General features: G+C 51.0%; 1 protein-coding gene across 7 annotated transcripts in view; it reads left to right on the top strand.

Annotated features, from left to right (window-relative positions):
* CNGB1 (cyclic nucleotide gated channel subunit beta 1) overlaps positions 1-17,018 on the top strand; it is a 93,280-nt gene that overhangs the window by 45,633 nt on the left and 30,629 nt on the right. For all 7 annotated transcript variants that reach the window (XM_067721004.1, XM_067721005.1, XM_067721006.1 and 4 more), the window contains 4 exons: positions 3,654-3,747; positions 4,401-4,437; positions 12,377-12,707; positions 15,620-15,718. In XM_067721004.1, the coding sequence (XP_067577105.1) occupies positions 3,654-3,747; positions 4,401-4,437; positions 12,377-12,707; positions 15,620-15,718 (561 nt within the window). The remainder of the gene's footprint in view (positions 1-3,653; positions 3,748-4,400; positions 4,438-12,376; positions 12,708-15,619; positions 15,719-17,018) is intronic.

Below are 17,018 nucleotides of genomic sequence, written 5' to 3'. Positions count from 1 at the left end.
ACTTGCACTTATCCACACTAGACACAAGTGCATACATACAGTTACCTACAAACACTGCAGGCACACACAGGCTCATACAATGTTCACCCAGAGCTTCAAACTCAGGGCACTTTCGGGCCCGGGGCCCCAGGTAGGGACAAGGGCCCTGTGGTGACAGAGCCAGTGATCCCAGGGCCAAGGCCAGAGGGTGTCAGGCGTGTGACAGGTGGGCTGGGCTGTCACTGGCTGGGGAAGGATGCTTTTGCCAGCTTTGCGGAGGCACAGGGGTTACTGACGACAACGCACAAGCCCTGGTAACGGGCAGATGGTCGCCTAGCGACCTGGTCTCTGTTGGCAACAGCTCAGCTTTTCATAGCAACGGAAGCCTTTTGGGCCCCACCTGGCCTCCCTGGGGCCATTTCCGCAGAGTTCCCCCCGCACGTTCCCTCAATCTGATTAGAAGCAGGAAGGATTGGTGGCTCATCTGCCACCCGAGCCACACTGGCTCCAGAGCTGGCCTCACGGGCTCGGGGCCGGGCTCGGACTCCCCCAATCCTCCTCTGGCATGCACCGACCTGGGGCTTGGAATGAATGTCATCGCCCCCAGCTGAACTCCTGCACCACGGGCGTCCTTGTCAGCAGAGACAGAGAGACCCAAGTAGGTGGCTGCTTCTCCCTAAGGGCTCCCCTCCTTCCTTCTTTCGGGGCTGGGGGACCGGGTGACGAGTCTGCTGAAGGCAACAGTGAGGACCTTAACTTGGGGGCACAGCCTGTTTTGTGACTTGGGGGAGGACAGTGGGCTGGCCGTTGCGGCTACTCCCCACACCTTTAACTCGGAGAGCCAGGACCTCTGGGATGCCCGCCTCAGCCAGTCTGTCTGATCCTCTACTTGGAAATCCCTGGAACTTGGGAACTTTCCAGAAGTTGATGGCCCGCTCCATCTGGGCTGGTCAAGAGGGGGCCTCAGCAGGCACCAGGCAAACTGCCAACCAGGGGCAACATGATTTGGGGGTACATGGGTCCCCAAACAGCCCCTGGTGGGGCTGACAGGCCCACCGTAAGGCTTGTTACGTGTCTCCGTAGCTGGAGATGTTTGTGCAAAATGTTCCACAATCTCTGTGGGTGGTTCACAGACCTGCAGAAGGCCGCCTCCTCTGGGATTTATAATAATAATGACAAGAACAGTCATAATAACAGCTGTCACCTGATTAGCACTTGTTTTCCGTGCCAGACGTGGTGCTAAGGCTCCTACTGCTAATCCCATTTCACAGATGAGAGAACTGAGGCTCAGAGATAACAGCCCACACATCCACGGGTGTTCTGCCAGCAAGCACAGAGCTGGGATTCTGTCCCAGGTCAGGCTGGGCTCCTAAGCGGACACCTAGTACTACAGACAAGGAAAGCTGTTTACCAGTGTTTAGAGACGGAGAACCCAGATGACACCGGACATGGGGAGGTTTTTTGACTTTTCCATGAGCTTCTCACTGGCCCTTCTGACCTCATTCAAATAAGCCAGTCTGTGCAGTACAGGCTGGATGAGTCCTACCCATTTGACAGATAAGCAAACGGAGGCTTCCCGGGGACTTGCTTTCCAGGCCGGATTCTAGAATGAGCAAGACGCCAGGAAGCCTCTGACTGGGACTGTGGGAAGTTCATTTCCTGGGCCTTTGCACTCTGAGAACCGAGGAGGCCCCTGCATCTGTTCCAGGGAAGGAGAACCCAGTCTGCCCCTCGCATCACAAGCCCATCCCACCCTTCCAGGAAGGGCCGACTTCTCTGTCAGGTGTGGAAGGCACGGTTCCTGTAATACTTTGAGAGGCCCCCAAGAACATTTTAATTTCTTTCAAAATCAGACCAAAAAATGAACTTTTAGTTGGAAGAGAATATTTTAATATATAATATTAACATATTAATCTTCATATGAATGCAGTCACAAAATGGAATTTTAAAAATATATTTATGGAGGAAGGGGCCCGTGAAGGCTGAAGTGCCCAGGCCCTGTGGAAGTCATAATATGCCCTTCTCTTTAAGAAAAGCTGTGTCTTCCTGGGCAGGGTAGAGAGTGTGACTGACACTTCAGGCCCCTCACAATGGAAATACATATGCAATGGAGAGAAATAAAGTGAGTTAGGTGCTTGAATCCTCCAAACACTCGCCTCACTCCTCCACGTCACCTGGGGCTGTGCAGACACTCAGAGGCAGGCAGTGGAGAATTAAAGACTTGGTGCTAGAGTCAGAGACACCCATCTTTTATCCAGGTTCACCTGGTACAGGCTGTGTGACCTCGGACAGGCCATCTGACCTCTCTGAGCCTCCGATTTCTGAGCTCAAATAGGATCCGTCATAGCGGGGCTCTCGGGTTTATTTGGGTGAGGATTTGGTGAGACGCTGTGCGTTCCATGTGCTTGGCCCGGCGCCTGGCACACAGCCCTTGGGAGCTGCTGTGACAATATGATTGCTGGCTGATTCCTGCTCCCAGGCTGCTGGCTCCAAACCGACTGGGCTGTAATTCCATCCCCATCTCCTCACCCACCTCAGGAGGGCTGAGACTTGGCCCTCTGGGTAAAGGATGGGGAATTCAGGTTTTCTGGGCAGCGGATGCCAAAGGGCATCCTCCATGAGCCCCTTGGCAACAGTGGTCCATGGCATGGGGTGAGGCCGTTAGGAAGCAGAATCTAATTCTAACCACAGAAATCACATTAGCCCTTGGTCCCAAGTCATCATTTTAACCCAGAGATTGCACACAGGCATCTCAGGGCCCAATTTAGTCTGGAGACAGGCTCTTTTGGATATTGACATATTAATATAGATATTAATATAGATAATACAGATGTTAATATAGATCTATTCATTTGGATTAATTATCAGCATCTAGAGATGGGGAGGTCCCCCCTTTAAAATGTGTAGTTCAGGCTCCTCTTGAAATTCAGCAGATCTGGCCACGGGACTCCCATTCCAAGCAGAGTGGGGTTGCTGACTCAGATGGGCACAGGTTCTTCTCTCCTTCCTGTAGTCTCACCCCGGCCCCCGTCACTCATGTATGCCTCTGCCTGGGCCAGGGACCGCTGAAAGCTTCAGCAGTTGCAGTGTGGCTCTGATCTCATGGCATGGAAAAAACCAGGGTCTGTGTCCAAGGTTTGTGTGATGTGGGACCATTTGCTGTGTGATTTTGGCCAGGCCACTTGACCTCTCTGTGCCTCACCTTTCTCATACTCCCTGCTCTGCCTATATCCCCAAGGTTGCCTGGAGACTCTCAGAGGGGAAATGCTGGGCATAGATTTTGAACACTCTACAATGCCCTTTGGTCAGCCCCTAAAGGACAGCTCCTCAAAACCGTCCTCCGTGATTTTCTTTGCACTTGCTGTTCCCCTTTCCTGGACACTATTCCCTACCTATGTCCAGCTCGCAGGCCACCTCCTCTGGGAAGCCCTCCTTCCTAGGCAGAATTGTGCTGTGCCCTTCATAGCTACTTGCTCCAGAGGTGTGACTCAGACTGGGAACTTGTTAGCAGGATGTGAGATCTGCCACCTGCCTGTGCTGGGAGCTTCAAGAGGGCGAGGACCTATCCTTAGGCGTCTTTGTGCCCCAGCTCCTGGCACAGAGCCTGGCACTCAGCACAGTTCAGGAAACATTTAACACCCCTAACCCCAGCCCTTCCCTCTGCCCCCTCGCAGTCACAGTGTCCTGCTGGATAGCTGTCTGGTGGCGCAGGGAGGCGAGGACCAGCGTGGAGTAGGTGGAGCCGAGCGCCAGAGCGCCTCGCACCAGGTACCGAACAGCACCAGGCTGGCGGCCGGGCTACCTCAGAGGCCTGGACTGGAGTCGGCGGAAGGGGCTGGGCCTTGTCCCCTTTGCTTACAGGGGCGGGGTTTGGCTCATGAGATGCCCATGGGACAGAAGTGAGCAGGCTGGTGCGTGCTGTGAGGCCCTGCTTGTAGCAGGGGTCAGATGGTGCCAGGAAGGGCCCCGGGTGGTACGGCCATGGGTGGGAAGCAGTGGGCTTAGACTCCAGTCCTCACATGGCTGTGTGACCCTGGGCAAGTCACCTCCCCACTCTGGGCCTCATTGGCCACCTCTGTAAAATGGGGCTAAAAACCCTTCCCTGGAGTGCTGTATACAGTCCTACGCTGTGAAGTGCGGTGCTGGGTGGAGAGTGCCACGGTGGCTGCTTCAGTTGCTTTGTCCCCACGCGCAGAGGGCTGCCCGAGAATTTCCCCTCATTATATGTGACAGGTCCAGGTGTTGGGGCCTGGGGCTCCTATGTGCACTGGACGCCCCAGAAGGTGAGTTGGAGGGTATGACCAAACGGGCTAGTCTTGGGGCCCATCCTGAGGGTAGGTCCCCCCACAGGGGCTGGGCTGGACTAGGGCTAGGACAGGGCTTGATGGTCACAGCTTCGATTTCCTCTTTATCTTTTGCAGGAGCTGCAGGAGGAGGCCGTGGCCGCCAGCTCAGGAGGTAGGCGTGTGGTGGGGTTGCATAAGAATGTCCAGGATGCTTTCAGGCTGGGGGCAGCCAGGGTACAGGGGCAAACCCTCCTCCTGTCCCTCTCAACTCGTCCCCCTGCCCCATCCCATCCTCAGGCAAAACCCATTCTGTGCATCTTAGGGCCACTTTGTCAGAGCCTGATGATGTATTTCAAAGGCCCCAGGGGAATTGCACTGAGGCCCCCCCCTGGACCCCAAGAGGCCTGGGGAAACCATACTCCCAGCCAGCCCCTCCTGCCACCCCCCTCACTGGGAACACAGCTCTCTAGGTTACTGCCCAGCGAGCATTTGGCTCAAATGTAACGTACCTGAGTGAAAACTGGGGCCAGAGCTCGCTAAGGCTGTGTCCTAGACTCTGTGTCCTCTGAGCTTTTCCTTACTGCTAAGATCCCCAGCACAATTTGATTATTTGTCACTCCCACCCCTAATCCTGAGAACTTCAGGGATGGTGGGGACAGAGCCTAGGGGAGTGAGGATGTCTGGACACTGAGCCCTGGCCTCGCAAACTTCCACAGGCCTCAAGACACGGTGGTGCTCCACCTGCCCTTTGAGGCAGACAGACCATTTTACAGATGAGAAAACTGAGGCTCCATGTGGGCAGCATTTGGCTCAGTGGTCAAGGACACAGACCTGCATTTCACTATTGGCTCCTCCCTCTTCCTCACTCTTCTGTGACCTCTCTTAACTGTGGCTCCCAAATCAAGAAAGAGGCTATAACAGTACCTACCTCACTGGGTTGTTGGGCAGAGTGGGGGTGACAATGCATCACTGGAACTGAAAGAAGAGACCATAATGGGGACCACGACAATGACGTTTGTGTCCCAGGCAGCCATTGGTGGAAATGGGACTGGACCCGCGTGTCTTAACCCCAGGTGTCCTGAGCCTGCCCCCCACCTGATCTTTGAAAAAATCCTCTGTTAACTTTAACCCAAATCTGCCAGAAACCTACTAAGTCTGCACCCCACACGGATGAACAAGACCAGGATCACCCGGTTGCAGACTCAGGTTCCGTGGGGCTGGTTCCACCCCCTTCCCCAGGTCATTTGGAAGCAGGTGGCCTGGGAACCACACTTTGAGAAACACTGAAACACAGCCCTTTGTCTGCCGCCACTCGAAAGTATGGCTCTTGAACCAGCAGCTTTGGTGTCACCTGGGAGCTGGTTAGAAATGCAGAATCCCAGGCCCCATCCCAGACCTGCTGAACCAGAATCTGCACTGTTAACAAGATCCCTGGTGATTTCTCTGCGCATTTGTGTTTGAGAGGCAATGGCCTTGAGCCCTTGTTCTCAATCATGACTGCACATTGGAATCATCTGGGGAGATTTAAAAATCCTGGGGCCAGGGCTTCCCTGGTGGCGCAGTGGTTGAGAGTCCGCCTGCCGATGCAGGGGACACGGGTTCGTGCCCCGGTCCGGGAAGATCCCACATGCCGCAGAGCGGCTGGGCCCATGAGCCATGGCCGCTGAGCCTGCGCGTCCGGAGCCTGTGCTCAGCGACGGGAGTGGCCACAACAGTGAGAGGCCCGAGTACCGCAAAAAAAAAAAAAAAAAAAAAATCTTGGGGCCAGTCCTCACCCCAGACCATTAAATCAGAATCTCTGGGGATGGGCCCACGCATCAGGCATTTCCAGACCTCCCCAGGCGATTCCAATAGGCAGCCCATTTGGGGAAACAGGGACCTAGGAAAAGTTATTGCTTCTGGTTGGAAGTGAAATTAATTGAGCTCCAGGATTTCTTTGGGATGGAAAATCCTACCAGGCTAAGAACGTTTGAGTCTGTGAGCCTAAGCCTGAGGGGTTCTGGGTTCTCTGATTCTAATTTCTTTGAGTCTAAAGTATGAAATGCTACGATGGTTGGTTAGCAGAGAAAGCTCCAGAACTGGGGCGCTCAGGGCTGGCTCTCAGAGCTGTTGGGTGGATGAGCCACATGACTGGTGATGCTCTTGACACTGAACTCCAGGGACAAGGGTGACGCTCCAGACTTTGGGTGCAGCTGCTGCGAGTGCAGGTGGGCACCGGGCTGGTCCGTGGTGGCGCTGGTGGGGAAGAGCCCCACCTACCCTGCCTCTCCCAACTCTGTGCTCCTCATTGCAGTCCCCAGGGTCCCGCCTCTGCCTGAGATCCCCTGCCCCTAGCACCATGGCTAAACCAGGCCGGGACGTGGAGCTGAATCGCCTGGTCCAGGACCAGCCACCTGGCCAAGTGACCCCTGGGCTTACTCCCCCAAACCTGGTGGAGCACCTCCCCAATGTGCCCAGCCACCACCCCCCGATCACCCGCACCCCTGTCCTCATCTCCCGGAGGACAGCCTTGTCCAACTCCAGCTTCGCCAAGGAGACCAGGAGCTCCATCGGTCGCCTAGGTAGCGTGAAATTGACCACCCAGCGCGCTGGTGTCTGTGGTGTGCTTCTGCATGGCTTGGGCTGTTTCCTGCATGGGTGCCATGGTCTTGGCGTGGGACCACTATTTGGGCTCATGGAACACCACCCCTTCTTCCTCTGCTGACCAGTGCCTTCATCTTGCTTTGTGGTGACTTGAAGGGTATTAGTCCCCTTCTCTCTGTGCCTAAAATTCCACAATGAGCAATTCATTTCTTTGGGTTAAACACGGCTTTTTGCAGATCATCAATTTTTATACAGGTAGTCACTCATACCCGAGTTTAAACAAGTCACTCAGCTCTCCAGGCCAAGAGGCTTGGGGCAGGGAGCTGGGTGGGGGAAGAGAATAATCAGAGGGAAATGAACCAGAAGAGGAATGTGGAGGTCCGTTGCAGACAGAATCTACCGACCTTGAGAGTTGGCTGGGAGCTAGACTTTCTGAGGACTGTTGTTATCTGCTCAGCAAATTCCCTTTCAGGAAAGGGGAGGCCCCCAGGTGCTGACAGGCAGACCCAGAGGAGGCGTCCTCAGGGGCCAGTGCAGAGAGAGAGCCTGTCTGGATCCATTTAATTGTGACAAGATCCCCGCAGTGGCCTTCGGAAAGTGCTGGGGGACATACTGGTGCCTCTGGGCTAACCCCTGTCACTTTCTGCCTTGACTCAAACCAGACCTGCCATTTTCCCTTTAATTTGTTTCTTTGTTTTTGGATTACACTGGGCAAGTTTGCCTCTGAGATTCACAGGCAGGTCGAGCTGAACATTTCACAAGAAGAGATCCACTCTCGTCCTCTCCCTCCTCCTGGCCTGGGGTGGGCACAGAGTTGGGGCAAGGTGGCACGTGATCAACCCCATGACAGGGGATGACACGCCAGGCTCAGTGTTCCGGGCAGGACCTAAATCTCCTCACTCCAAAGGGTCTTCCACGCCCTCTCCCCTTATATCGCGGCTCGAGTTTTGTGCACTCTGTGCCAACTCTGCGTTTATTTACTTACCATCTTTCTTTCAGTGGATTCACTTTTTTCATTTAATTGAGTGTATTTAAACAGGAAGCTTTACATTATAATTCAAATGGAAAACCAGCATGGCCTGCCATAAATATAGAGAAGGCATAAACAGAAATAACCACAGAGGTATGGAGAACAATGCAGAGTCGGTAGTTTCTAGTGAGGTGCGTGGCCTGCTGAAGGCTCATAGCTGAGTCTGCTCTCCCAGCTGCAAAGGGGCATTCAGACGTGTCAGAGAGGTGTTCAGGCCATAGCAGCACTAACCTGAGGCTTTCTCTCTGCCTTCTCAGGATCCAGACAGAACCGGACAGGGAGAAATGGTTCCGTTCTGTCATCCTTTGCCTTGGCTATGCCATCTAAAGTCATCGTGTGCCTTCTCTGGTCCCTGGGAGCCCCACACTTTGAGAAATAGTCCCAGTGACACATTGGGACAGTGGGTGGAACCGGCTGTCATTGACACATGATGATTTTATTTTATTTACTGATGAATAGGCAAGGATGTTTACTGCAGCACTGTTTAAATAGTCATTAATACAGACTATTTATAAAATGACTCTATTAGCCATTAAAAATAAAACAAGTAGAGAAATAGAAAATATTGTCAGTCAAAAAAATCTTTCAGATAATTAAAAGATTTAAAAAACAGGGATTTCTATAAGGCTTGGCATTGGCCACGGTAGTGGTCGAATTTACAACACAGATGAATAGAGAGATGTAAATCAAGGCCTTCTTCCCCAGACTTGGTTCTAAAACATTTACTATCTAGGATCAAGAGCAAGGTCCTTCGGTGATAGTTTGCGGGTCTTATATATGGTTTCTACCTACGCCCAATCTAAACAGTAGGACACACGATGATCTTAGATGCTGCAGACAAGGCGGTGACAGCATGTAGTGAGAACATTATTCCCATTTCAGTGGTGCTGCTTGGCACCTCTCAGCCGAGGTTCCTTTTTTTTTAATTTTTTTATTTTTTAATTTTTTTTTTTGCGGTATGTGGGCCTCTCACTGCTGTGGCCTCTCCGTTGCGGAGCACAGGCTCCGGTTGCGCAGGCTCAGCGGCCATGGCTCATGGGCCCAGCCGCTCCGCGGCATGTGGGATCCTCCCGGACCGGGGCACGAACCCGTGTCCCCTGCGTCGGCAGGCGGACTCTCAACCACTGCGCCACCAGGGAAGCCCCCAAGGTTTCATTTTGACAGAGGCCTCTACGTATGTTGGTCACCAACCTCAGGATGGGAGAAGAGTTTCAGCTCTGGAGCCAGGCTGCCTGGGTCCAAATCTGGGCTCTGCTGAAAGTTTCTTAATCTCTCTGTGCTTCGGTTTCCTTCTCCACAAAATGGGGACAATGGTAACAGGGACCTCATAGAGTGGCCGGGAACGATGAAGGAGTTTATATATATAAAGCGCTTAGAGTTTAGTGGAATTAATGCCTACCAGGCATATAGGAAGTACTTAACAGTAAATATTGTTATTCTCTAAATCAATTTAAGCATAAGATATTCTTTATATTCGGAATTATAGTATTCTTATTCTATAAATCAGTATAATATAAACGAATATAATTTCTACTTTGAGTTTCTGCTCTGCCAAGCTGGCAGGAAATGAAACATCAGGCTTAGGAGTTCCCCGCCCTCCCCTGGGAGTGATTGAGTTCATAGGGTCTTGTGCAGGGCGAGGCAGGGGGTAAGGGGACCACCTTCTCCTTCCCAGGTTCCGTGAGACAGCTTCATGGATGCTGAGACCAGGGTGTTTTTTTGCTGCCTGGGGGCCATGCTGGGGGCACCCCAGGGCCCTGAGCATTTTTGAGAAGCTGCCCTTGTCCTGGCTGCCTCCACGCCCCTAGCCCACCTCCAGCTCACCTCTCTCAAGGTCTTCAGGGAAGCAGGGGGAAGTCCCCGCTGCACCGTGTCTCTCTCCTGTGAGGCCCTGAAGAGGTAAAATTGTCACTCTATGCAAAAACGTGATACTATATATAGAAAATCCTAAGGACTCCATGCAAAAACCACTAGATCTAATAAATGAGTTCAGCAAAGTAGCAGGATACAGGATAAACATTCAAAAATCGGTTGCATTTCTTTACACTAACAATGATATATCAGAAAGGGAATGTAAAAAAAGAATACCTTTTAAAACAGCACCAGAAAAAATAAAATACCTAGGAATAAACCTGACCAAGGAGGTGAAAGACTTATACACTGAAAACTATGAAACATTAATAAAGGAAATTAAAGAGGATTCAAAGAAATGGAAAGATATCCCATGCTCTTGGATTGGAAGAATTAATATTGTTAAAACGACAATACTACCCAAAGCAATCTACAGATTCAATATGATCCCCATCAAAATACCCAAGACATTTTTCACAGAACTAGAACAAATAATCAGAAAATTTATATGGAACCATAAAAGACCCAGAATTGCCAAAGCAATCCTGAGGAAAAAAAGCAAAGCAGGAGGCATAACTCTCCCAGACTTCAGACAATACTACAAAGCTACCGTAATCAAAACAGCATCGTACTGGTACAAAAACATACATACGGATCAATGGAACAGAATAGAGAACCCAGAAATAAACCCACACACCTACAGTCAATTAATCTTTGACAAAGGAGGCAAGAATATAAAATGGGGAAAAGACAGTCTCTTCAGAAAGTGGTGCTGGGAAAGTTGGACAGCTGCATGTAAATCAATGAAGTAGAACACACCCTCATAGCATACACAACAATAAACTCAAAATGGCTTAAAGACTCAAACATAACACATGACACCATAAAACTCCAAGAAGAGAACATAGGCAAAACATTCTCTGACATAAATAGTACCAATGTTTTCCTAGGTCAGTCTCCCAAGGCAATAGAAATAAAAGCAAAAATAAACAAATGGGACCTAATCAAGCTTTCAAGCTTTTGCACAGCAAAGGAAACCATTAAAAACAAAAACAAAAAAAAGACAACCTAGGGAATGGGAGAAAATATTTGCAAATGATGTGACAGACAAGGGCTTAATCTCCAAAATATACAAACAGCTCATACAACTCAACACAATAACAAAACAACCCAATTGAAAAATGGGCAGAAGACGTTAATAGACATTTCTCCAAAGAAGGCATAGAGGCGGCCAACAGACACATGAAAAGATGCTCAACATCACTAATTATTAGAGAAATGCAAATCAAAACTGCATTGAAGTACCACCTCACACTGGTAAGAATGGCTATCATTAAAAAGTCTACAAATAACAGATGCTGGAGAGGGTGTGGAGAAAAGGGAACCCTCCTATACTGTTGGTGGGAATGTAAATTGGTGCAGCCACTATGGAGAACAGTATGGAGGTTCCTCAGAAAACTAGAACTAGAGTTGCCATATGATCCAGCAATCCCACTCCTAGGCATATACCCAGACAACACTATAATTCAGAAAGACACATGCACACCTATGTTCATAGCAGCACTATTCACAATAGCCAAGATATGAAAACAACCTACATGTCCATTGACAGAAGAATGGATAAAAGAAGATGTGGTGCATATATACAATGGAATACTACTCAGCCATAAAAAAGAATGAAATAAGGCCATTTGCAGCAACATGGATGCAACTAGAGATTATCACACCAAGTGAAGTAAGTCAGAAAGAGAAAGACAAATACCATATGATACCACTTACATGTGGAATCTAAATATGGCACAAATGAACCTATCTACAAGACAGAAACAGACTCAGACATAGAGAGCAGACTGGTGGTTGCCAAAGGGGAGGGGGTGGGGAGGGAAGGACTGGGAGTTTGGGATTAGCAGAGGTAAACTATTATACATAGGATGGATAAACAACAAGGTCCTACTGTAGAGCACAGGGAACTATATCCAATATCCTGTGACAAACCATAATAGAAAAGAATATTAAAAAAAGGAATATTGAAAAAAAAAAAAGGAATATTGATATGTGTATAACTGAGTCATTTTGCTGTACAGCAGAGATTGACACAACATGGTAAATCAAATATAAAAAGAGTGTGAGGCCCTTTAGCCCCGTGTCTCATGCCCCCACAGGCCTGGGAAAGTCTTGTCACTCCTACCTTGGGATGGGGAAACTGAGGCCCAGAGAGGGGAAGCAGCTGAGCCAGGCCGCACCAGGCGAGGCCCTAGGACGTGGCACCCCCAGGCTCCCCGTGCTCTATCTGAGTGATGCACCCCCATCACCCACTCCAGGGCCTTGATGCTCCTCCAGGCCCAGGGAAACCAGGCTGGGTTTTAGAGAGCTGGGCTCCAGGCTGTGTCCAGGAGCTCCTGTGGCTTCTGTGGCATCGTGGCTTCTTCTGTGGCTCCTGTGTTAGTGGCTGGCATGGGCATGGCTGTCAGAGGGCCCTGGGCTCTGCATCGTTGTGCCCACTGCATGGATCTCTCCTGTGGGCCCTGTTGGGAGGCAAGGCTTCCAGAGGCCCCTCCACACACGCTTTCTGTGGCTTCCCTGTAGAACACAGCAAGGCCCTGGGACCTGGCTTCTCTCTGACACTGTGCCTCCTTCCTCTCCCCAGTACCTGCCACGGAAGAGCCCCCGGAAGTGCAGGTGGAAGACGCTGATGCCGACAGCCAGCCCCTCAACGAGGAGAAGAATCCACCCTCTCCCACGGAAGAGCCCCCGGAAGTGCAGGTGGAAGACGCTGATGCTGACAGCCAGCCCCTCAACGAGGAGGAGAATCCACCCTCTCCCACGGAAGAGCCCCCGGAAGTGCAGGTGGAAGACGCTGATGCCGACAGCCAGCCCCTCAACGAGGAGGAGAATCCACCCTCTCCCGTGCCGCTGCCCCCGTCTCCTGCCAAATGCGACACACTCGGGGTCCCAGGATCAGCCACAGGGAGCCTCAGGTCACCTTTTATGCTTCTCTTGGGCTTTTCATAGCACAGTGCCACCTGTGCATTTGGCATTTGAGGACACTGGGGCCAGAGAGGGGAAGAAGCTGGCCCAAGTCACTCAGCAAGTTGCTGTCAGCGCTGGGACTATGGCCCCACCATTTTCCGTTCTCCTAATTTCTGGCTTCAGGCTCTATAGAAAGAGCTCTCTGAGGGAGCCCTGTCCAGAATACCCTCAGTTGTACATTTGAAGGGGGTAAAAAATGTGACAGGGCTAATTTTATTGTTAAATAATACAATGGACATACCAAAGAACACTAGATATAATAACCATCCCTAACCCCACCACTCTAGGTGGTACTTTTATTTTTCTGCCTTCTCTTCCATACCTTGTCCGTGGGCCCATGCTTTTGAGTGGTTTTAGTTGAAGGAGTGATTGGATCATATCTCATTTGAGACCACATCTTATTTATTGAGCCCTTTTCCGTATTGCTAGTCTGTCTCCTTAACACTCATTGTGATGCTGTGTTGACATCCTCCAGCTCCGTGTGCCAGGATAGACATAACAATCCTCTGTGGTTGAATACTGTCCACAGTGGTGCTACAAATATCTCTTTGGTCTTCTGCCCTCTGTCCTTGGGCTCCTTTCTCGAGAGTGGGTTTTCTGGTCAGGGTTGCGTGTGTTTTTGTGCCCCTCGAGATAGGTTAGTTGCTGCATGGTTAGAGTTGGTTTTGGACAATCTGAGCCAGGTAACTGAGAGAGGGCCTGCAGAGAGCTGTAGGTAGTCTGTGAAGTGCAGTGCAGTGCTGTGTGAATGGTCAATTAAGCTAAAGGGGAGCTGCCAGTGCATCTCCTTTGCTGGCTAGATTGAGGGATGGTTCTTTTTTCTTGATTAATTCTTGCTTTTATCCATGAACCCTTGAGTAATTTCTCAGCTGAGGTCAGAAGACTGCCAAAACAGAGATGGTTGGACGTAGCAAACAGAAGGCTCCTGGATTTTGATGTGGAGAAAAGAGTCATGATCTCACCCAGCCTTGGAACACAGCTCACAGACACATCAGTCCTCACGTTTAATTCACTGAATCATGCACAAAGTACAGAGAGCAGAAGACAAGGCACCACCATAATTGTAGACATCTGGTCTACCGCCCTCTGGTCCCTTTATAAGGGTAGGGAAAATGTACAGGCTGGGTTAGAGGTGGATATTCGGGAGGAGGGAGGGGACTAAGATCACTTGGGACAAGAATCAAAGCCTCCTGCCTTTTGCTTATGAGCTGGGTCTGTGAGGCTCCTCTTATTATCATTCATTCATTCATTTGCAAACATTTACTGAACATCTTTACGTGCCAGGCTCTGCTCTAGGTGCAGTGGTTGCATCAGGGAGAAGCCTGAGAGGGGCCTGCCCTCTTGGAGCTGACATTCCAGTGGGGCCGAGATAGACAATGAACAAGTAATCACACAAGGTTTTTCCAGAGAGTGCTAAGGAGAATGTGACTGTGAGAAACTGGGACGCCTCAGCCTGAGCTTGGCGCCAAGAGGGAATTCTGATGCCTGACATGAGAGGCCAGTGCAGCTGCCTGTGGCCCGGGATGGAATGAGCACTGGGGGCAACTGATGGGAACAGAAAAGCCACCAAAACAGAGGGGCACACGGGCAAGGCCCTTCTCACAGTGCAATGCTGTGGTTTGGAGTGAATCCCGAACATCCCCTGTCTACGAGGATTATGAAAATTCAACAAGCTACTGTATGTGAGGTGCTCAGCACAGGGCCAGGCACTGGGCGGTGCTGGAGGAGCATAGCTGCTGATTTAGTTCCACACTCTTGATTCTCTCCAGGCCCGGAGAGGGCACTGGGCTGGGAGCAAGAGGCCTGAGTTTAAGTCCCAGTTGTGAGATTTTTGCCCCAGTCTTCTTGTTTGCAGGCATCCTTTTAATTAGAGCGTAAAAGAGGTGAACCCATGAGTTTTGCCATTCTAGGCGAGTTGGCGGAAGGTAATAGGGTGGTTTCAGAGCCTTGTGGAATAAAGCAAGTGCTGCACATCCCTCTGACTGTATCCCTTTACGAGCCCTAATGATGGAGTCCTGAGTCACAGTGGTTGAGTATGGGAAGAGTACCAAGTGGATTCAAATCTAGACACCAGCAGCTGAGACACCAGTGATTCCAAATGCAGCACTCTGTGGCAGACTTGGACTGAATGATGGGGACCTGGACATAATTTAGCCTTCATTCTTCAGATAGGGAAGCGGGAACTCCAGGAGGGCATGGGCTTTCCCCAGGTCACACCATGAGCTGGAAAACAGACTTCATGGCCCGTGGGTGTCAGCTTTTTCCAGCCAGGGGCACATCTGCAAAAGGAGAGAAGCTGAGCTTCCAGGAGAGTTAATAAGATGGAATGTGAGCCCTCACACCTTCTCAGTACCTGGAAGGGTGGTGTGATGGAGAAGGGGACGGGGTGGACTGGGAAGGGCAGTGCCCTCAGACTGGGAGGTGGAAGGGAGAAGGATGTTTAAACTGAGACCCGACTGAGGGACAAGCACCTCACTGAATTGGGTAGGTTTAGTCCCATTTTATAGAGGGGGAAAACTGAGGCAGCTCAGAGGGTTTGAGTAACTTGCCAAGGTCACACACTGGGAAGAAGCAGGGCTGGGGTGCAAATTCGGGTTTGCCCGATCCCAAGTCAGTGCTGTTACTTTTATGCTAGGCCATTGAATGGATGCAGAGACCGAGATCCAGAGGTTGGATGTGTCCCCTCTTCTCTTTTTTGTTTCCCTGCAGGCAAGCGAGGACCCTTTGGCAGCACCATCCTCTGTCCCCACCTCCCCCCCAGGATTCGCTCTGGGTGATCTGCAGGGCTCAAAGTTGGTTCACCCCCTCGCGGCCCCTGCCTCCCTGAAGGCCCCTCCCTTCCATGTCTGTGCTCTTGCAGGAAGAGGCTGTGCTCCCAAGATGATGAGGCTGAAGAGCTGTCACCGGCTGTATCGCCCGTGGTCGCTTGTTCGGACCCCACCAGCCCGCAGGGCACTGAGTAAGTGGGGGCCACCTCTGGGGTCTCAGGGAACCAGAAGTCTGGGTGGGGATGGGCAAGCAAAGGGAGGTGAGTTGAGGGGAGAATGGATGTTTTTAGAACCTTCCACCCCAAGGCAGACTGTGCCCGTGGCTTCCCGGCAGTAAGAGAGGGCCGGGTCTCCTGCCCAGGCTGCTTCTGACCAGCCCAGAAATTCTGAAAAATCTGGTCAGCAGAATGGGCTCAAGCTCTGGGCCCAGCTGTGTCCAGAACCACAGAGAGTGGGCCCTGGGGAATCCACATCTTTATAAGCTCCCCAGGTGATTCTGATGCAACTGGTCTGTGGAACAATGTTTAGAGGCAACTACGAGGGCATCGGGACCTGTGTCTCTGACATCGAAGTGTCACAAGGGCTGGGCCAGTGGGAGGTGTTTTCCTGAAGAGTCTACGTAGGCTGGTGACAGTGAATACCCCAGCCCTGGGCTCTGGCCTGGGATCCTCACCTCCTCTCCAGCCATTGCTTCTGGAGTGACCTTAAGAGACAATATACTTTCCTTCCAGTCCTTTTTTCTGTCCATAATTTTGTGGAGTTTATGCTTAACAGTATTGTGGAAAGTTCAGAAAAGCAAAAGAAGCAGGAAAAAACCCAAACCTCACGTATAGTCCAGTGATCCATTTTAGCATACAGTGGAGTCACATCTTATGCAGTAGGGTAGGGGTAGGGGTAGGGTTTACTATCAGAAAATAAGCCAGAAATCAGGTATAATAATAAAAACTACCTTTGAAAACTCTTAAGGTGGTCAGCATGGAACCCCATGTATTACCTGAGTAGGTTAAGATGCTATAACAAATAGACCTCAGTGATTCAGTGGCTTAAGGAAGAAGACGTCTCATATGTCACAGTTGTGTCACTGGTGGTGTGTTTCAGGTCAGTGGAAGGCTCTGCCCCCTGCAGTCATTTAGGGCCCCAGCCAACAGTGGCTCTGCCACCTTTGTGTGGCTTTCAAGACCCTGCTGGTCACCACTAGAAAGGGGGAGTGCCAGGACGCTCTTCCACAAGGAGGCCCGGAATTGCACTAGCATGTCCACCCGTGAGAGCTCGCACGGCCACACCTGGGCAATGTAGTCGCTGGCTGCGTGGTGACCCCTCCCTGCAGGAGGGAGTGGGTGTGGGTGAGCAGCTCGTGTCTCCTCTGCCCCCCAGCACTATCTCTCATTATGACCCCCCCACTGATTTTCTCCAGCTAGCTCCCTCAACTGACACAAGAAGAGTAGTTGGCTTGAGTTTCAGTGCCTCAATGTATGAAAAAAAACAGTAGAT

The sequence above is a fragment of the Pseudorca crassidens genome, chromosome 20, assembly GCF_039906515.1.
Source record: "Pseudorca crassidens isolate mPseCra1 chromosome 20, mPseCra1.hap1, whole genome shotgun sequence".
In the NCBI taxonomy this organism is placed as follows: domain Eukaryota; kingdom Metazoa; phylum Chordata; class Mammalia; order Artiodactyla; family Delphinidae; genus Pseudorca; species Pseudorca crassidens.
This window is presented reverse-complemented; position numbering and strand designations above follow the sequence as displayed.